We start from the raw sequence: 22,528 nt of genomic DNA, 5'->3' as shown, positions 1-22,528 counted from the left end.
GCACAAAATATTGACTATTAAAATAGAAGCATAAAATTAAGTAAAGTGTTGCAGAGATGTGGATGCTCAAGTCGATGAGTGGCTTCACTCCTACAGACAATACAAAACAAGTATATACGTGAAAAGTATAGAGAAGCACCAGTGGAAGATAAGATTAGAGAGATTTCCTTAGATGGTTTAGACACATAAAACATCAGCCTTCCAATGACCCAGTTAGGAGAGAAGACGGATTGGATTTGGCCTATGATAAGAAAAGTTGAGGTAGACCAAAAAAACTTGGTTAGAAACTATTCGAAGTGACCTTTTCTTCATTAAACTTAAATAAGAATTTGACTCTTAACAAAACACAATGGAGAAAAAAGATACATGTAGCCGACCAGATGTAGTGGGATAAAGACTTGATATTATTGTTGTTGTTGCCGTCAAAGGAAGTTGATATCTTAACTTGATAATAATATCAAACTCAACTTAGTACCTTGTTAAGTGTGCATCATTATTCTTTTGTTACATTAATACTTCAACTAATTATGAAGAACCTTTTATCCTGAGCTACTTGAACAAATAAGCTGAAATTTTGACAACTTCTGTTATCAAACTAATGAAGACGGGTTCCCTTATTATGACATTTATTATGGATCATAAAGTGAAGCTATCGAGTACTTTGTCATATTTAAGCTTGCTGAGTTTGAGCTTTTACACCCACTCGAGCCTTAGACTTGAGCCATGGAGAGTTGTGCTTTTCAACCAAGATTGTTGAAGTTTGTAGACTTAGAGTCATCTTCCAAGTTTTCAAGGTCATAAAATTTGTATATTTGTAAATCTTTTGTGTGAATGCATATATGTTTTATTGAATGAAGCTTATCTCCTCCACTTTAAGTTTACCCACAGGCCAATCGAAAAAATCTTATGTACATGTGTTTCCTACTATGAAAGATCTCTTGTCGTTGCATCTTAGGACTTGAAAGCTATCTTGTCGTTTGTCTAATGTAGTGGAGGTTCCCTTACTTTGATATTGCTTATAGCTTAATGAGTACATAAAACTGCCAACAAATCAACCATATTTAGGCTTGTTGAGTTTAGCCTTATACACCCATTTAGTCCTACTATGGAAGCTTACAATTCTCTAGCTTGGCTTGTTGAGATTATCAGACAATGAAGTCTTTTCACTTGATTTTCAAAATATTGGTGAATTGAGAAGATGAACCTCCAACTTTTGGAATCCTCATACATGCATTTAATTGAAGGTATTGGCCTACTTCTAAAGCTTGTATGATTAGATAACACACATTATTAAAAATTTTAAATATTTATTTGAAGATCTCAATGTAAGAATGTTTTCAACCAATTAAATATTTAAAAAAGCACCATGTCTCATAAAAAAATTTATGATCTTCAAATATTAAATAGAAAAAGCCCACCGTCGAGATTTTAACAAGCTTTAAGTGTAAAACTAAAATAAATTGGGGGGGTCAAGAAGCACATTCTTAAATTACAAGTGTTTTGAGAAAGTTTAAATATACATGCTCATGTACATAAAGAAGATAATTGTATTACAGTAGAAAATTTTAGGTACAATGCTTTTTGATTTAGTCATTATGCAATATTTCTTTAAGTACATACCACTAACCAGTGAGATAGGTCGTTGATCATTCGAAAACTAGTGAGATAGGTCGTTGATCATTCAAATTGAAAAATATCTAACTTTATTTTCATGTCTTCTGGATGACAAAAGAGCAGTCACAATTCACCTCAAATTTTCCACCAATTCCTCGATAAAGGATCATTGGTCTGCTTAGTAACTTGTTCTTAAATTACAAGTGTTTTGAGAAACTTTAAATATACATGCTCATGTACATAAAGAAGATAATTGTATTACAGTAGAAAATTTTAGGTACAATACTTTTTGATTTAGTCATTATGCAATATTTCTTTAAGTACATACCACCAACCATGGAGATAGGTCGTTGATCATTCGAAAACTAGTGAGATAGGTCGTTGATCATTCAAATTGAAAAACATATAAGCTTTATTTTCATGTCTTCTGGATGACAAAAGAGCAGTCACAATTAACCTCAAATTTTCCACCAATTCCTCGATAAGGGATCATTGATCTGCTTAGTAACTTGTTCCAGCCTTTTATTTTTTAACGTACCTAATAAAGGTTGACCAAACCATGATAAGCTAGCTGATTTAAATTATTTTCAATTAACAATATGAAGTAGAAGCCCCCAATATTGCCTTTCCTTTTCACTCAAGTACTGGTTCATGCGGAGATTTCCACTTAACACCATGAACTCCTTCAAGATGCTACAACATTTTCAAAATTTTTTGAGATAGCAATCTCCAATTATTCAGTTTATATTAATTTTTCTTGTTTTTTTCTTTGGTTGATAGCACAGAAGTGAATGTGGCCACCTCTGTAGATTATTGCTTTGGGTAAACTAAAAGTCTTTTGATAGAATGAATTTGACCTAACCTAATCAAAATATTATTTTCAACAGCCATGAATTGCTTTGTCCAAAAAAAATCTTTTAGATATTAGGTTGGATGTTCGTCTAAAGAGGATATAGTTAAATTAACCTAAGCTAACAGAGAGTTGTATATCCTATAAAATGTATTATATGATTCATTACTCAAGGTCTTCTAAGACATTAAAGAACTTACAAGCATTCGTCATGACTACAATATAATTATACCATTTTACGACTAAACCGCCCAATCAAAGTGTTCCAATAATAGTCGTTTGTCTGTTATGTCATTTGATAGTAAAATCATTGGTTTAATGACACAAGTCACAACTTTACTGATAATAGATCATTTAGGGGTGAATATAGAAATATACTCAATAAACATTAGCTCTTTACAAGTTGAGATTATTCTTAAATTAATCGCCCTCAATAAATATTTATGGATGACAGATATATTTTTCTTTATATTTTAGATGAAATTTCACTTGATATATTTTGAATTCTATAATTATTTAAAATTTATATCTTTGTCTAGATAGAGCCCCAAAATGATCTAGGAGGATTTTAAAATAAAGTCCTCTCTAGTTGATATTTTTTTCCAACAAAACCAACATCGGGGTTTTAAATACTTTCATTTTATTGCTTTCGATCTTATGAACTCAACCAATTTGCATATAGAGGATTAGGTCAAATTTGAGTTCAACGTATTTCTCCCCCATGTAATGTTCTCAGACATGAGGTTAAGGAGTTTGATGCATTAGGTTGAAGCACATATAAGAAAGTTGACTATAAAACTTGATTTTTTTTAAATGATGTGCATTTTTTTAGATGATGTACATTTTCGTTATTCTCAATATGCATGCGCATTTTTTTATGTGCCTACACAATGCACTTACTTGCTTATCAATGCATTTAGTGTATTTGCATGATTTTCAACGTACTTATGTGCCTTTCGATGTGCTTACACGCTTCTCAATGCCTTTCCAAATGTGCTTGTTATAAATAAGCGCACACCCTAGTTCATTTTGTCATTTCGATTCAATGTGCAATTTTTATTTAGGTTCAATGTGCAATTTCTTAAAAGTTCTAAGTTTTTTTGTGAGGGCTTCAGAAGTCTAGGGAGGTTCTGTTCATGATCATAGGCAAGCTGTCATGTTCTCTACAAGTCACTGATAAATTAATTTCTTATCTAGTTCTATATGCAACTCCGTCCCCATTTTTTAAATTTCATTTTTGGTTTATATTTTCATAATTTTGTAGTTGATTATTTGTTTATGTTCATGATGCATGTATTTGATTATTCTTTTAAGATCGTTCTATCAAAATTATGATAGCCTCCTGACATTTTCCTGTCATAAGAGGCATCTACAAATAGCTTGGGCCTGCCCACTGCACCAAGAAAGGGGAGTATAGTTGACATTTGAAGATGATGCAGCCAAATTTTATCTTTTCCTAATCTTTTATAGCAAACCAACTTCAAATTGAGGTTGGCGGGCTTGAGAGCTTTAGGCACATAAATCGTCATAAGGTAAAATATTATTTTGAAGTTAATTTGTTTTAGATTTTTAAATTGGTAAGTAAGAAATTTTTATTATATGAGAAATTTACGTTACTTATATTGTATATAAAAGATCAATGTTTCATAGTAACCAATGTGTAGAATCTTTGACGTAAGATATACAATCTCTAATTCAGAAAGAAGTGTGTTTTATTCTTATGCACGTCAATTCGTACAAATATTTTAGATTTATATGCGAGCTATGTATTATATAATTCTTCATATTGTAAATTATATATTTGATATCCTACCATTAATGATTAAATGATTATAAATCAATTATAAATTATGCAAAATGTATATTTGAAGTATTATATGTTAATGCCTTAATAAAATGTTTTATTACCAAATTGGGACATCTAGCAATTATAGATTATATATGTTGATGCATAGTATCGATTAGCTTGTTCATGATGAATAATTTATATTTTTAAATGTTTTATATTGCCAAAAAAAATGAGATTAAGAAATATCATGTTATGTGTTATAGTTGGTAATGTTTTACATGTGGGCAATAGGATAACAACTTGATATCCTATAAAAGAAAAAAAGATTGATATGTGAAGCCTATCTCACACAAGAGACAACTCATTTTTATTCCTACTACTTCGAACAGCATATTAAAAGTTTTAGAACAAAGATTGGACGTAACATAGAAGTTAACAAGGAATGTAGGCATCAATCAACATTATCAATATTTACTAGTCATGGAAAGCCATCTGGAACAACTAGACATCTGATTGATATAGAGATTAAGGCTACAACGTTGTATGTGCTTCTAAACCGTCAAGAAGTTGATCATATCTTAGAGTAAGACTTTGTTCCATGTATGTCTTCAACAAACTATTGCTGCTTTTTTTCCACCTAATGATTATTTGTCTATATAGACTGTTTGTAAGTTCCCCGACGATGACAAATACGAAAGTCATTAAGAGAATAATTATTGATGAATTCCAACATGAGTTAAAACATACATATGTCCATATAATATTCGATTTCTGATAGTTAGCAATGTCCCACCACTATTGCGTGAAGGTAAACTTACTGGTTTTTTACATGTGTTAGGTTCATAGTCCTTGAAATATGATTTAAATAAAGGCTTACATGAACATGCATGGGGACCAATACGACTAGTAAATACATGGCTGATTTTTCTTGTCAATGGTTTTAGATTTCATGCTTAGTTATGGAGTTAAGGGAAGAATAACTACAAATTGTGGTATTTATATTAGAAGGTATACTCATGTAAAAAGTGAAGGTGACTATTATGGTATTTTGAAAGAGGTTATTCAATTGCAATATTCAAGTGAAGAAGAGAATAAGATATTTCTATTGAACTGCGAGTGGTTTGATCTAGTTCCAAATAGCGGCACAATGATACTTTCTATGCATGGTACCATGGAAGTGGAGCGTAATAGGAGATAAGTTAAATTTGATCATTTCGTCATAGCACATCAAGCATGTCAAGTTTATTATGCTAGATATCCAGCTAGACTTATAGATAAAACAAGATTAACTTGCTATCATCAAGACCAAACCGCAAGGTACTGTTGAGCAATGTGACAAGATACAAACAATATATCAAGAGGATAAGATGTTGGATCTTTGAGAACCTGCCAGTGATATACCAAAGGACACATTCCCTATCACTGAGACACACTGGGAAGAAGTTGAAAGTTTCAACAATGAATCTAGTATGAATGAGTCAGTAGATGAAGAGACAAGAGAATCTAGTGAAACCTCCTCTAGTGAAGAATAGTTCATTATAAATTAGCATAATAAACATGTTTATTAGAAAATAATTTAACAAGAAATTTTATCTTTTAGGACATATTGCTGTAATTAAATTTAATTTTCGCCCATTACATATTTTGAATTTTCACATATTGCAATTTCTCATGATTATTTATGATTCAGTACAATTTTTCATTTTGGTGCAACTTTAATATATATGCAATGTAAAATTAATGTCTTATATTTTTATTTAGATGGCATCTGGTGAAAAGCCTCCTTGCAAATCCATCATTTATATTTTTGGCAGGCGAAAGAAGTTGACCACTGGCTCAATAGGGCCAAAACCAACTGATCACAGATAATTAGGACTCAACTTGTTGCCACAATAGGCCAAGGTACTCATTTTCCTACTACAACTAACACCAACCCACAATTCTCATCCTACGATCCTACACTATCCACCCCCTTTTATCCATATTACCCTCCACCACCATCACAGACTATTCCGTCTACATATCCCTATCTTCCTTACCAATAGCCCTTTTATTAACCACCACAATTGCAATCACATCAAGCTGGACCATCTACACATTGAGCAGAGGGTTGAGGAGGCAGCGGACGAACTGATGTATATAGAGCCTAATGGTGACACCTACGTTTATAATGTTTTTTTTTAGCCTGAGGATGAGACAAAAGTTTGTAATGTTAATTTTAAAAAAAAATTATGATGTTAAACATACATTGATATACAAATTTAAATATGTATTATAGTTTTAATCCGTTCAGACATCCCACACATAAGATCAAGAGCATCATAAGGAGTAAATAAGATGCTTATTATCTTTCTTAGAAGAAAATACTATAGGATGTTCGAGATATATGGTTCCGAGAATTTGTGGTACATTGGTACTAATTATAATAAATACACATTTTTTATACTATGACTAATAGCATCTTTTACTTTGCGTATGTTAACCAAAAAAGATTTCAAGTGGTTTCCTCAACATAATGTTAGGATAAGGAATAATTTTGAAGAGAGAGGTTTAAATCATCTGTGAGACATGTTCACTAACATCAAAAAGTCATGAGAGTGCCCTTTATGAATTGGGGAGAGTGTTTGGAGAGAATTGACTAAAACCTGTTGCACTTTTTATAGTACTAGGAGGGAGTAGAATAAGCATAATAGAGTTTCCGACTGTGGGGACTTAGGGAACTCCCTCCATTTTGACAGTTCAATTCCTCACATGGAGCATAGACAACATCTGGTAAAATCTTGTCTCTTAGTGTACAAATAATTCAACTAGCTTCCATTTTTTTTGTTTATTCCGCTAATATATTTGTCTGTAGAAATAAGTTTTGATAAAGAACCCATTATATTAGAGTTGCATACATGCGTACATCAGCATCAGGAGGATCAACAATGGGTTGATCAAAAATCAAGAAAAGTTATTTTTAAAATTTGTGTAGTGCTTATGTTTACAAGTTAAATCTATAAGAATTTATATTACTTCATATGTCGCATAAGGATTATGTACAAACTCACAAAAATCAAGATTTAGCTAGTTAGGGATTCTCTTCAAAATCAACACAGTGTACCGACTACAGCACATGATTACAAACAATGAGAGACACAGACAAATAAAGGGTATGATGTCGATAGAAAATTCAGACAGTAAAATCCACCGAAAATTCTAACAGAAAAATCCCCGAAACTTCTAGCAGCATTTTTTTGCAAGAATTTCCGAATTTTTTGCCCAAATCAGCCTAAAACTCTGGCGAAAAAATACTGTTGAAATTTCCAAGGGATTTTGCCACCGAAATTTTTTGCTGATATTTAAATTTCTATTGGCTTTAAGGTGCCAGTTAATTGAGCAATTTTTCGTCAATATTCCACTAGAAAGCTGTCGGGAATGTTTTTAACGAAAATATATTACATTAGAAGCCTGTTTCCCAAGCGCATTTTAGCAAGGGAAATGATTTTGTTAGAAATCTGTCGGAAATTATAATTTTCGATAGAACTTAGATTTCCGATGAATTTTTTTGTACGAAATAGCACATTTTTCTATAGTGAATAGGTTTGTTAAGCAGAGTAAGAGCTGGCATAGTGCAGCTTTACATTGCACAAATGATTTTTAATTTTCAAAATAAAATTCTAAGAAGAGGTTTCTAGTCTTTGGTGACTTGAAACTATCTTCATTTTAAGGTTTATTCCATAGCACAGGAAAATGATCTTGAGCATTGTTTCTTCGCTTGAGAAAAGGATCTTAAGGGTATGCCTTGAGCTTGCAAAAATGACCGAGGGGTTATTTGGTTCGAAGTAAAAAAGGGTGTAAAGTAATCTAAATTAAGGAGTTTGTAGAATATTAGCATTTGGTTTGGAATTTACCCTCTAGTTCATTTTTGGTGAATTTGGAATTCCTCAAATTTGGGATATTTTCAAATACACTAGATTTTCATTGCGTGTCGTCGTTGCCGCAACCACAGCAGCCGCCTACCAGCATTGCAAGCCATCGCTGCTGATAGCCACCACCGCTGCCCGCTGCCTGCCGCCACCATCACTGCCGATCGTGGCCCTCCTGACCACAACAGACCGCCACCGTTGGCCATCACCGATCATAAATTACACTGCATTCATTTTACTCCAAGCCAAATAAAAAAAATCTTGTATTTATTTCACACTCATCCAAGCAATTCAAAAGTATTTCAAATACACGACATTTCTTTTTACACTGTTTTTATTTTACATTGCATTCCTTTTTCAACAAACCAAACAGCCCTTAAGCATGGGTCGATATTGAGCCTGCAAAAAAATCACCTATAAGATTGGTCATGATGCTTAGAAAGAAAGATAAATCTCTTCTTTGTGAAGGGAGATGAGCCTATAAAGCTTGTTATTATCCACGGTTATGAAGGTGATTGCTGGAATACCCAAGGATCTTCGGTAGTCAACATAGACTTGAGGATAAGCAAAACACCATAAATTTTCAAGTGCTTTCATTAGTGTGATTCTTTTTCTTATTTGCTCTGTCTTGATTCACTAAAGCTCTAATATTTGTTCGCACCATCCTCAGTGTGTTTATACTACTAACATTTATTTTCTTATACAAACTACATACATTGGAGTTTACACCTTCATTGGTGTATTGATCTTTTACTTTCTTTATTCACATTATAGCAAATACTAAGTCTGCAACAATTTAACTTTGTTAATTCACTTTTACAACGTTTTATTTACTGACTGCAATGCTAACACTTTCTTTGAATAGATGCAGTTCGCACCCATTTGTTCGTTTTTGACATAAATATCTTCAGCACACTTCTTTCAATCATCAATTCAAAAAGAAGTTGCAACCATTTTAAAAAAAAAACAAATTAGCTATCCAAGACAAACTATTCATGCCTTCTAAGCTATTAAGGGATGTTACCTGGCGTGAGGGCATAGTGCTACTGAAATCTTTTTCCCCATTCACCTTCTCGGGAATGTAGGCCAGTACAACTAGAGCATCACCAAACGGAGCTATACCAGATATGTAATAGGTGGTTTGAAAAGAAGCCACAATATCAACATACTTTGCACTTGATGTCGGAATACTTTTTTGTATTCCATTAACACCCAGCGAGTTAGTTCTTATTGCAGCAACCTTTACACTTGTGCCCCATCCAATTACTAATAAAGTGTCATCCTGCACTCATAATAAAAATTAAGATGAACACAATAAGAAAGCAGAAACTAATAAATGAAGAGAAATAACAGGGAATATTATAAAATGTTACTACTCATAGGAAGTCCCAATATAACAAAAAAAGAACCCACAATCTATCATGCAAAACCGATACTTAAACACTTTCAACAATGTGAGAAAAAAAAAACGTAAATGATAATTGCATTGCTCTGCAATGAAGTAGTATGAAAGCAAATAAAGAGCACATCGGAATTTGCTGTTTCGGGTGGATACAACAAGCACATCGGAAATTAAATTTTTACCCTTGAAATGAATGAAATAACTTGCTTGGGTATCTGACAGCTGGTTTGTGATGCAACCAAAAATTAGGAAGACCCTATTTTTGCAAGCATACTAAAAGTCTTCCTAGAAAAATAAGAAAATACATTTTTTAATCAAAAAAAACAATACATAACAAGGACATTTAGAACATGAAATAACACCTAAAGAAGCTTGTCAAGTCATCGAGAAGAAAGATATAAATGGGGTGGTCACTTGCGGAGAGAAGAAAGAGGTAAGAAGTCGAGACGAAGTCGAAAAGAGTAGAAGAGAAATGGAACAAGCTCGCAAGCTTTTTCAACAAAAACCCTAAGGTTTTTTTTCAAAAATATCTTCATAAAAACTATTTTTTTATCAACAAAAAAACATATATATATATATATATATATACAGAAGGCCAACATCCTGTCCAGGAGCAGTAGCCGAAGGGCCACAAGGGGGACAGGAAGGGCAGCCAGGGGAACCGGAACAGGCAAACCAGGGGGAGAAAAACCGGCCACGGGAAGAGGAGCCAAGGGGAGGAAACCGAAGGGCTTCAGAGAGGGGAATGAACCAAAAACACTTTAATTAATGAGCTGAAAAAACAGCAGCTCAACATTAATGAGCTGAAGCATAGCAGCTCCAAAAAACACATTAAAAACTGGACAGTCAAGCCCCAAACCGAGAACCACCAGCAGCCCAAGAAACAAGACAAATAAGTTCCCCTCCCCCCCCCTCTTGCCTATATCATTTTTTCCCTTTAGTTAGTTGCTCTACAGATACACAATTAAATGCTACAGCCATATAAACTGATCTTTAAAAGAAACTTGCTGTAAGCATGTAGGATATACCACAAAAACAATGTCCTAATAAACCATTTTATCTTCGCTAGTTCAAAAGGTCATAAGCAAGAAAAATAATTTCTCATTTGCCTTGAAACTTTAAAATATATGATGTCAGGATTGCTTGAATATTTCATACCAATATTTGTATGATATTTATACAATCTTAGAAGAACTTCTACTAGGAAATATATAAAATCAAATATTAATGAATATAAGATAAATACAATAATTCAAAGATTGATTAAAAATTGTATGATATTTATACAATCTTAGATCCCAATGATCAATGAGGTGGAATCGAAAGTGGAAGGAAAGGGAGTGGAATTCTTAGTGTGAGAAGTAGCTAATGAAAATTATGTATGTGATTCACACCCTGTCTAGAGCAAATGAAAAGATATCATCCACTCTAAGCATGTTTGATAAAAATTGAAAGACTGACCCTGATAATCCACATGTGGTTATCAATAGAATACATATTATACCACTGTAAAGCTTTTCTTTTTATAAATCATGTATAAACAGTGCTTTGTTGTTCATGTTGCATGAATTATCTTGAATATTGATGGCTAACTGTTCTCACAATATAGCTTCATAGGACATTCTCATTCAACATTAAAATCTACTAGGACAATTTTTAGCCATAAAAATTCATAGATTCAATCTCATAGATCTAAGTTTTGCATCTATGCAAGATCTTGCTATCACATTTTATTTTTTACTACTCCAAGTCACAATGTTGTCTCCTAAAAATGCATAATATCCTACAAGTAATCTCCTGTCAACCATGAACCTATATAACATATATGCATATGCTTCAAGAGTCGAATCATCCCCTCTTGAAAAGAATTCCTTAGTTTGGGATTCCCTTCAAATATTATAAATTCTATATGTTGCCCTCAGGTGTGTACTTTAGGATTATGCATGACAGACTCAACACACTAACAACGTAGGCAAAGCTAAGTCAAGTATGTAATAAGTAGTAAAGTTTTCCATAGGTCCCCAAGAGCATCTTCACGTTTATGATTAAATTTAATAGGCGCTTAATATGCCTACATCCTTGCTTCTTTCAATAGTTATGTTAAATATATATTTTGTGGTGATATAAAGATTCCACATCAAGAGTGTGCAACTAAATGCCAAGTACTTTGGCTTGCCAAATTCTTTGACTTCAAAATATTGGAGTAATATTGTCTTTGATATTTTTTTTCTTTCTAATTCATTTCCTATCATGATAACATTGTCAAATTAAATTAATAATGTGATGACTCTCCTTAAAGTCATTTGTTTCACAAATAATATATAGTCTCGTTGGCTTTATTTGCGTAGCATGTTAAGCATTACTTAGACAAACATTCTAAACCAAACTTAGGAGATGGATTCAACCCAAATAATGCACTTTTAAGCTTACATACATTTTTTTCTGTGTTTGAGTCAAATCCTCACAAGACCGCCATTCATATTTCCTCATCAAAGTCACCATATAAAAAACACTATTCTTCAAATCAAATTACTATATCTTTTAATCCATGTTAACTATTAATGATAAAAAAGCTCCAAATAGTGCTTATTTTAGCAACTTGAGCAAAGGTTTCAAGATAATCAATTACATATGTTTGATGTAGCCTTTGGCCTCTAATTTGACTTTATAACTTTCTAGAAAATTATAGGATTTATATTTTATAATAAAGTGATCAATATTCTACTAGTTTCTTTTGGTAACATCACATATTCTCATGTTTTTTTTTTATTTGAAGGTCATTCAACTCTTTTCTAATAGCATAATTTCAATTTACAATATTTAAAGCCACAAACTACTTTAAGAATAGAAATAGCATGCAGGTTGCTAAAGAATGATTAGTGATTATGAGAAAATTTTGTGTATGATAAAATTAAGAGTAAAATATGTTTAGTGGAAGTTCATGTAACTTTAATTGTATGCTTAATGGTTTCTTTAGTGGATTCAGTGACAGAGATTAATAGAATTGATTGGACTTGCGTAAATTAAGATGCATTTCTTCTCAAGTAAAATTATGATTGCTTAGTAGGAAGTGATTCTAATATATGTTCAATTTGTCTAAGAGTGGATGGTTTGGGAATGGAGTTATTTTCTGAGATGAGGAGGTAAATTAGGATAAGCTAGGACAAAAGACTTATTTATACATAATATTTCTTCTTTAGGGCAAGTAGTAACAAAATAGAATTCATTTTTAATAAGTGGTATCAACGGACATAAACACCTCACTCTTGGAGGAATGGTAGCATTGTTAACATTTTGTGTGAGAGAATAGCCAATGAAAATTTATTTAAATACTAAACCATCAAGCTTTCCTCTATTATGAGAATGTATATGAGCACAAGTAACACTTTTAAAAAATTTAAATTTAGGGGTTGTATGAGACTCTTGGACTCAAGGATCTCTGCAAATAACCGATTTATGATGTAAGCAGCAGTTAAAACTACACCCCTATAATATTATTTTAGGATTTTTTTTTTTTTTTAAGTGAGAGCCTTTGTGATTGTGATTGCAGGTAGGAATCCATTTTTTCATCCTATTATTTTACTTTGCTGAGGTGTACGAACATAAGAAAACTCCTGTCTTGTTATTATTTTTTGGAAGCATGAGGAGAAAAAATGGTTAAAGTAATCTTTGGTATTATCATTTCTTACTATTTAATTGTCACACTAAATTGGTTTTTGATCATAAAAAAGGTGGGAAAGATAATACTTACAGTACTTTAGCTTTTAGTAAACTAATATGTAAAACACGATGCAATCATCGAAAAAGACAAACCATCAAACCCAAAATTTTTAAGAGTAAAGAACGGTCCTTATATATCATCATGAATGAGAGAAAAATGAATAAGAGTTCTCATGACACCTTGAAAAATTGATACATCTATATTTAGCTCTTTCAGAAATTTCATAATGAAATTCTTGGATATTGATTTCTTTGAATAATGAAGGAAACATAATTTTAACAATAATAAAAAATATAGCCAAGAAATAAGGGTTGAAGCCACTTTTTTTACTGTATTTAATAGTTTCTGAGAGAAATAATAATAATGAAGATTATGTAGAGTTTTCTAGATCAATAGATTCCTATGGGTAGAAAGTATCTCTTTCTTCAACAGGGCCAATTGTCCATCTCATTCCCTACTCCTAAAAGACATCATATGAACGAAAAAACATAAAAATGCACTTGAAGTCTTTAATGAGCTTTTGAAAGGAATAACACATTGATAAATAATTTACGTACATGAGGGATATTTCAAACATGGTAGATTTGTCTACAAGATTATCTCCTTAACCAGCCATAGCGGTCAAGGATCCATCGATCCATGGATATTTTCTTATTCTATAACAAGGAGTATATGAAATAACATTGTAGACGAAGTACATTTTTTACAAGAAGAATAATCAAATAAGACATTCTTCATGGCATCAGAGCTAATTCTTTGAACCCTAACCCTTCAGGCCGCCTCTCTCTCTCTGGCAGCTTTGTCCAGGCCTTCTTAATCCTCTATATTTTCAGTAACCTTATACATTCTTCTCCCTCATCTCTTCTTCGCAATATAGAATGGCCTCATCACAAACATCGGCATAACGGCACCAGAATTAGGAAGCAGTTTAGAAATTCCAAACCTCGATGGCAGTGATTCTACTCCTATTCTCATTACATGACACAAATTAAATGGCCATAATTATTTGCAGTGGTCACAATCAGTGTTGTTGTTTATCTGTGGTAAATAAAAGGATGAGTATATCATGGGAGCAACAACTATGCTAGAGACTAAAGATCCGGGTTTCATAAAGTGGAAAATTAAAAATAGTATGATCATGACATGGGTTATTAATTTCATGAACAATGACATAGGAGAAAATTTCTTGTTGTTTAAGACTGTAAAAGAAATTTGGGATGCAGCCAAAGAGACTTACTCCAATTCTAAATAATACTGCAGAGTTGTTTCAGCTTGAATCAGTACTTCATGACTTCCGCCAATGAGAGCAATCTGTTACTCAGTATTACAACACACTCACACGGTATTGGAAACAACTTATTCGAAACTCACTCATGGACATATCCAGAAGATGCAGGATTATACAAGCAGATTGTGAAACAAAAAAGGTTGTTCAAGTTTTCTTAGGACATTACAGGGAGTTGAATGATGTTCGAGGTCAAATTATGGGCAAAAGCACTACCTAATCTTAGGGAGGTTTTCTCAGAGGTTAGGCATGGCAAAAGTAGAAAGAAAGTGATGATAGGATCTAAGGAACAACCCACATCAATGTTATATGCATCTGCCCTTATTGTCCGATCATCTAACAATAATGGTGGAGATCATCAAAAAAGGGAAAGGCCTTGGTGTGATTACTCTACGAAACCAGGTCATTACAAGGAGACTTGTTTGAAGCTCCATGACAAACCAACTGATTGGAAACCAAAGCCACAGTTTGACAGAGACAACAAAGCACATGTGGTTTCCAACTCTGAGAGTGCTCCTATTCCCGAGCCTAGCCCATTTAGCAAAAAGCATGTGGATTAGCTGCAAAAATTGTTTAATCAAGTTGGCATTGGTAACATTACTAAAACACAATTGGTTGCTCAAATATATTCACAAATTGCCTTCAGTACTAACAAAGGAGACATGAGGCCAGGATAGTCGACAATGGTGCTTATAATCATATGGAAGGAGATGCTTCTCTTCTCAAAAATTACAAGCCAAGTAGTGGTCATTTGTCCGTTAGTAGTACTGATGGTTCAAATTTTAAAATTGTTGGAACAAGTTCTATCCAATTTACTACATAGTTATATCTCAACTCTGTCCTCCATGTTTCCAACTTAGATTGTAATCTTTTGTTCATTAGCAAATTGGCTCGTGACCTTAAATGTGTTATTAAATTTAATCCAAACTTGTGTATTTTTCAGGACTTGAAATCGGGGGGGAAGATGATTGGCAATGCTGAACTATACTCTAGGCTCTATCTTGATGCGGGCAAAAGATACAGGGAGCCTATACCCATCGCCCACAAAAGACACGACGGACTTCTAACGACGAAAATAGAGAAAAGACTAGAAAAGAGACGAACAAACTAAAGGGAAGAACAAACTCTTATATTTCAAATAAAATTAAACAAAAGAAATTACAACGACGACTTACAAACAACACGACAGACACCCTAAAGTTGCTGCACTTTGAGAAGAAGGATACAGGTGGAGTGGCACTTGCGGAGAGACGAAGAGATTAGTAGCCCGAGAAGAAAGGGTGGAAAGAACCCGCAGAATTTCCGGAGGGGATGAGAAAAGAAGGTTGGAAAGAGCCCGCAGGATTTCCGAGCAACCCGCAGGTTAACTGATTTTTTCCAAAAATCAAATTTCATTCAGAGAGACGAAGAGATTAGAAGCCCGAGAAGAAAGGGTGGAAAGAGCCCGCAGGATTTCCGGAGGGGATGAGAAAAGAAGGTTGGAAAGAGCCCGCAGGATTTCCGAGCAACCCGCAGGTTAACTGATTTTTTTCCAAAAATCAAATATCATTCAACTATTCAAAACATTACATAACCCCTCATATTTATAGGTATGAAAGGGGAATACAAAAGGTCACAAACACTTAATTAACACATAATTAAAAGCATAGAAATCTCCCCCCAAAGCTCTCGGTTTACACCCAAACCAGGAACCAAGGAGACAGCCACGGGAGACGAAGGGAACCGCACGGACCGAGAGCCACAGCCGCGGGAAACGAAGGAACCGCATGGAAGAAGGAGCCAGCCGTGAGTTCCCAAGAGGCATACACAAAATTCAACTTCCCATGGTGGAATTCAAGGAGCCACACATGGGAAGACTAAACAACTATCTTGGATTCCCAAAAGCCATATTTTGGAAATCCAAGAGACAACTTTTTAAGACATTAAAAACTATAATAAAAAGTGCATTTAAATAAAGATAAATAAATGAACTAAAATGTTAGCTCATAATGAGCTAACCCTTAGTTCAATAAATGAACTAAAGTTCAGCTCATAAATGAACTAAAAGTTTAGCTCAAATATGATGAACTACTAGACTCAATGGAAGCCAAAATATGATTTATTTTGGACTAGGGTTGACCCCCCCTTTGTCTACATCATATCTACACCCACGTAACCAATGATCAAACCAATTTTCTCAAGCAAGTTACATCAAATCTCAGAGTCTGTTAGAATCTTTCAATTATGTGTCCAATTCCCATATCAATAAAGATAGTGAAATTATATTGTTACACTATTGTCTTAGTCATCCTAGCTTTGTGTATCTTACAAAATTATTTCCCAAATTATTTATCAATTAAAATCCTGCACCTTTCATTGTGAAACTTGTCATATTGCAAAGCATACTCAATTGCATATCCTCAAATTCCATACAAATCTTCAACAGCATTTTATTTGATCCGTAGTGATGTGTGGGGCCCTCAACGATAAAAAATATTTGGGGAACTCGATGGTTTATGACATTTGTTGATGATCATCCAAGTGTAACTTGGATTTTCTTTATGAAAGAAAATTTTGAGGTCGGGCAAATTTTTCAAACTTTCAATGTTATTGTTCAAAATCAATTCAAAACTGATAATAAAGAATGGTATCTCATCAGTTCAAAAGGAGGTCATAAGAAATAAAAGTCATTGATTTGGTGTCTCGTATGTTTTAAGAACATTTTCCTAGCAAATACATGGCAGAGAAATGTACAGGTTTAAAAAAGCAGTCATTTATCAGAATTCAACCTCATAAAGCTTCCAGTAATCAATCTATTAAGTAGTCTCTTTAATTAGACTGAATTTCAAACATACGTAGATTACTACTTCAGAAATAAAAAGCAACCGAACCAACCTGCCAGACCAAATGAGGAAGCAAAAGCTCAGGACGTGGACTTCCACGTGGCCTTTCAATAAAAGTGACACGTACATTATTGACCATGTCATAAACTTTCACCCCTGCGTCATTGGCCCAAGCAATCAGACAGGTTCTCCACTTAACAGCATGTATTGGACCCTCACCATCATGCAAAACCTGAAATACGTGGCACACATTCTATGATAAATACTCCATATACATATAAAGAAACTAATGGTATGTCGGTACTCCGAACACAAGAATACCTGTTTATTGTAACCTAGCCAGGTCTTTGAGTTCAAGAACAGCTGGCCGGCTAAACCTCCAGCAACAAATCTACGAGTGGATTTTCGAGAATAATCTGGATCCAGAGCTATGCTTTTCATTGGACGATGATACTCAAATTTCATTCTTTCATCAGTAAAGAGGCTGTTTATAACCACAGATCCATCATCTGAGCAGCTACTGACATACTCACCTTCTGCATCAAAGCAAATGTCATTGACAGTAGCACTATGAGAAGAGAATTCTTTGACCTGCATAAAAAGGAGAAGGTTGAATCAGCAAGCTTCCAAAAACTAATAGGGTTTTTAAGTAAAAATAAAACAAAATCACAAAGCAGGTTACAAACGCATGGCTCTGAATAGCATAGGTGCAAGGATATTAATCACTAGTGTCATAATAAGTATAAATAACTTTTTGTCCATTTACAAACATCACAAAAACTGTATTTATAGTTATGAAGGCATTTAATTCTAGGCACAGGAAGCCAAATCAATTTTCTTGCTTCACTTTTGTTTATCTTCATGTTCGCTGTAATCATTCAGACAATGATATTAGAAGTTTGCTGTAATCATTCAGACAATGATATTAGAAGTCTTTCAGCTATTTCTAAAACACAATACAACGTTTCTTTTACAGGAACTAAAATTTCCGCTATTGCTCAGTCTGATGCTATAGATGTTATTGCTAATAATGAAGGTATCATGTGGAAGATGCAATCTCACCTAGATTTATTGATGCGCAATCTCTTATCAGTTTGATGTGTTTTCTATTGTGGATTATTTGATTTATGCATCTTAGTTCTATTAATTACAATAAATGATATTTTTATTGAAAATCATATTGGTTATGAAATTTCAATTGTCATATTGACTATCTTATATCTTGTTGACCTCCACGGTGAAGCCAAAAGGAAACAGACAAATCAAAATAAAAAATTCGCTAAAATGATTACCTGTAACCGCTCATCCCGATTCTCTGCAGGAAATCCCGCTCAAATCGTCGACCCATCCCTCTGCAGCGGCGCCGAATTCAGTCGCTCATCCCACGCACCCCTCGAATACTGCTCTCCAACGCCTTTAAAAGCAAGCCCAAGCCCTCAAGCTTTCGGCTGCTCTTCTCCCGTTCGAACTGCTCTCTCCCACGATACTCCCCAACCCGTCGCCTACTCCCGTCGACCCCATCTCCACTGTCTCCCTCCATTCGCACTCCAGCCGAACCACCTTCCCTCTTTCGACCACGTCTTCCTCTGCCGACTCCCCACACAAGCCGAGAGAGAGAGAGAGAGAGAGAGAGAGAGAGAGAAAGAGAGAGAGAGAGAGTGTGTGTGAGAGAGAGGAAGAACCTTACCTGGCCGGCTCCTCCTCTGCCCGAACTCCTCATCCAACCCGTCGCCTCCCGATCTAGAGAGAAGCCGAGAGAAAGAGAGAGGAAGAGGGTCGGTCGCCTACCTGCAGCCTTGCCCGATCTCATATAGCCGCCTCCAACTCCCCTTACCCGGCCTATCTCCACTTAAAACCTAAAACCCGACTCAGCCCCTACTCACCCTCCACTCAGCCCTAGCTCAACTCAACTCAACTCACCCCTTTAACCCATTTTCTTAGCTCAAGGTGATCCCTACCCTTAATCATCAATCTTTATTAATTATAATTAATGATAATTAATTATCATTAATATTAATAAATTATTTTTTTAATTATAATTAATCTATAATAATAATAATAATAATAACGATTCTTTTATCGATGTTTGCAACGGGCCGGCAAACCCCCAAGGCGCTCACGTAGCGTTGAGGGCGGGAAACCGGTGCGATGCTTGCGACGATTTAAGGATCCCTCTTCAATGCTAGCAACGAGCCGGCAAACCCCCGAGGCACTCAAGTAGCGTTGTAGGGCGGGAAACCGGTGCGGCGCTTGCGGCGAAGGGGATAAAAAAATGTGTTTTTATTTTCTTCTTTATTTTTATATAAGTACCCCCGAACGCCCACGTGGTGTAGAGGGGGAAAATCCTGCTTATTTCTAACATCTGTTTTCTTCTTATAATAAACAAACATAAAAACCCTTAAATGCTCAAGTAGCAGGCGGGGATAAAAAAATTTTCATTCGCGACCGAGGTGTCATTTTTGACACCTACCTAAAGCGCTCATGTAGCGTCGAGGGGAATGTTGCCTCCTAGTTTTTCCCCTAAACGGGGGAGACGCCGTGAGGCTGCCGAAATTTGGAACGAAAATTCAAGGACTTAAACAAAAAAATGAACTTGCAAGAGAATTTAATTGAACTCAAAAGAACAATTGCAAAGAAACTTTTGACTTGAGATTGTAGTTTGGGACAACTACAAGAGAACTTGAATTCGCACTTTGATCTCAAACAAGAATGAGAACTTGAGTTGGATATTTGAATTCAAGTAAGTATTTGATCATGCAATTGAGCTTGGACTCTCATATTAACTTCAGCAAGGACACAAATGAAATTGAACTTAAAATAGAGGGACTTATGGACTTGCATTTGAACATCAAACATGATGAATAAGGGTTTGGACATTTGAACTAAAGCAAGGGCTTGGAGACTTGATGCAAAAGAATTTGAACCCAAGGATTTTGTACTTGACACTAAATAAACTAAATTTGAGCTTAAACGAATACAAGAAAGCTCAAATGAATATGAAGAATTTGTCTTGAGTAATAATAACAGAATTACCATTTCAATTAGAATGCAAGATCATGACCATCTCAGGTGGGGTAAAGACATGATATCAAGTTCATCATGCATAGGGAAAACCACTTCCAAGTATAAAAAATGTTCAAGTGGAGTCTATTTGCAAGCAAGCAAGGACTCATAACAAATCGATTCATGATGTACTCAAATAAACATAAGTGAATGAGCTTGATACTTGTAATGACTAAAGCTTCAAGAGGAACTTGCAAGCAATCATCAACAAGGAAGAAATGGACATATAGCAACATGTTCATGATTTATAATATAAGATTTCTTTAGCAAATTTTAAAGATTTGTCACTTTGGTTGGAGAGGTAATTGTTATCAAGCAAATTTACCATACAAGACTCCAAGTCACTTTCAAGTAACAAGCAAGTGTAATCGCATAATTGATGATGATTGAAGGGTCACTCATAGGTGACAATGATAAAACACACAATGGAGTTGGTAGACTCATCAGTGATCACATATAAAGAATGTAAAAGCCTTCCTACAACCTACATCAAATATCTCACATACACAAACAACGAGCACCATGAGTACTAAATGACGTATAATCAAATGTTGCAAATTATCGGTCAACATGCATGAAAAGATTGGTGGTGAATGCAATCCATTCAGTAATCGGTGTTAATATACAAAGTGTGTGCTCGATCATCCCTACAAATTATTGTAAGAAATTTATTGTACACAAAGGTCAGTACCTGTAAGCAAATGTTGAAAAGACTACGACAAAGACGGACTTCTACGAGCCATCATGAAAGACTCGTCGAATGTCTAAAATAACCCCGCACGTGCACAATAGTTTGTATACACATAGGAACACTAAAAGGGGTAAATGTAATCAAATACCCGCATGGGCCCCGGCGAACATGTTATTGGTACACATGTGACGTCTAGGGATGCTGCGCGGGTCAATAAGTGAATTCGAGTTCAAACCTGATCCTTCTATGCGATTCAATAGAAGTCGACATGGTTCGAATCATCAAACAAATATATAGCCGTGGCGACCAGAATATTTATTTCAATACATTCATATTAGGCCTTCAAAGCCTACAATAATATGAATTCACTAACAAAGTCATAAAGCCTACGAAACCCGATCCTCTGTCGACAGCCAGATAGAGTCGACAAGGTTCAATCCAGAAAGAGAAATGACCTCAAACACCTCGATGATGGCCGTGTTGAATGTAGATCTCAACCGGAGGTGTTCCCAAATATTTTCAAATGTCTCCCAAAATATCTAAATGCCTATCAAAATCCAAAACTCCACAAAATACCAAAATCCAAAAAAAAAACTCAAAATCCTAAAATTCAAAAAATCATCAAACTCCAAAATATTTAAAATTTGAAATCCAACTATCGAACATTTAAAGCAAAATTCATCCACCCTCCGCAACAGTTTGTTAGGATAGACAAATTAAAATTTACTTCAGCTCACATAGAGCCAAATGCCTAGTCGAAAATATCACTAGGATCCATTCTCAAAAAGTCTCCGGTAAGTAAGGACGTGGTACATGTCCTCTAACCGGCGGTTTGCCGCCAAATGGCACCGCAGGATAAACGGTTATGACCCGGGGCCCTCTGAACCAAGTGGTTTGCCGCCAAATGGCACCACAAAATACCGGTTATGGCCAGCGCCGATACGTTCCTTATTGGCATCAAATCCTTGAGATATTAATCAATATGATATAATCGATAGGGCACAAAGCCCTCTGTAAGCTAAGGTGGATTCAAATTTGTCCCCTTAGGCAAATACCCACCCCAGGTCTACAAGGTCCCCTTGGACGAAGCAACCCATGGCTGCCGACAAGGATCCTTCTGTCAGGTTGGGTCGACTACCTCCTCTGACTAAGTAGACCAGGGACCACGATGGCCCGGGACGACGGAACCATGGGATCTTGATCGGGCCCATCATCCATTCCCCCACTATCCGGGGCCGAATTTTCGGAGCCCACATATCTGTTGAAACATGCTTGTAAAAGCATAGATATTGTATGCTTATATGTAGTCAACAGAACCCTACTGGATATTGGTTAGCTAGGCTGGTGGGCATCCAAGTGACAAATCTCTAGTAAATGGTATTT

The 22,528-nt window shown here is 34.9% G+C and overlaps 1 protein-coding gene across 3 annotated transcripts in view; it reads right to left on the bottom strand.

The window, feature by feature from the left end:
• LOC110093496 (vacuolar protein sorting-associated protein 41 homolog) overlaps positions 1–22,528 on the bottom strand; it is an 80,958-nt gene that overhangs the window by 46,113 nt on the left and 12,317 nt on the right. For all 3 annotated transcript variants that reach the window (XM_020818403.2, XM_028694633.1, XM_020818402.2), the window contains exons 2-4: positions 17,713–17,982; positions 17,444–17,623; positions 9,186–9,443 (exon numbers count right to left, since the gene is read on the bottom strand). In XM_020818403.2, coding sequence (XP_020674062.1) covers positions 9,186–9,443; positions 17,444–17,623; positions 17,713–17,982 — 708 coding nt within the window. The remainder of the gene's footprint in view (positions 1–9,185; positions 9,444–17,443; positions 17,624–17,712; positions 17,983–22,528) is intronic.

Source organism: Dendrobium catenatum, unplaced genomic scaffold (assembly GCF_001605985.2).
Source record: "Dendrobium catenatum unplaced genomic scaffold, ASM160598v2 fragScaff_scaffold_525, whole genome shotgun sequence".
NCBI lineage: Eukaryota > Viridiplantae > Streptophyta > Magnoliopsida > Asparagales > Orchidaceae > Dendrobium > Dendrobium catenatum.
This window is presented reverse-complemented; position numbering and strand designations above follow the sequence as displayed.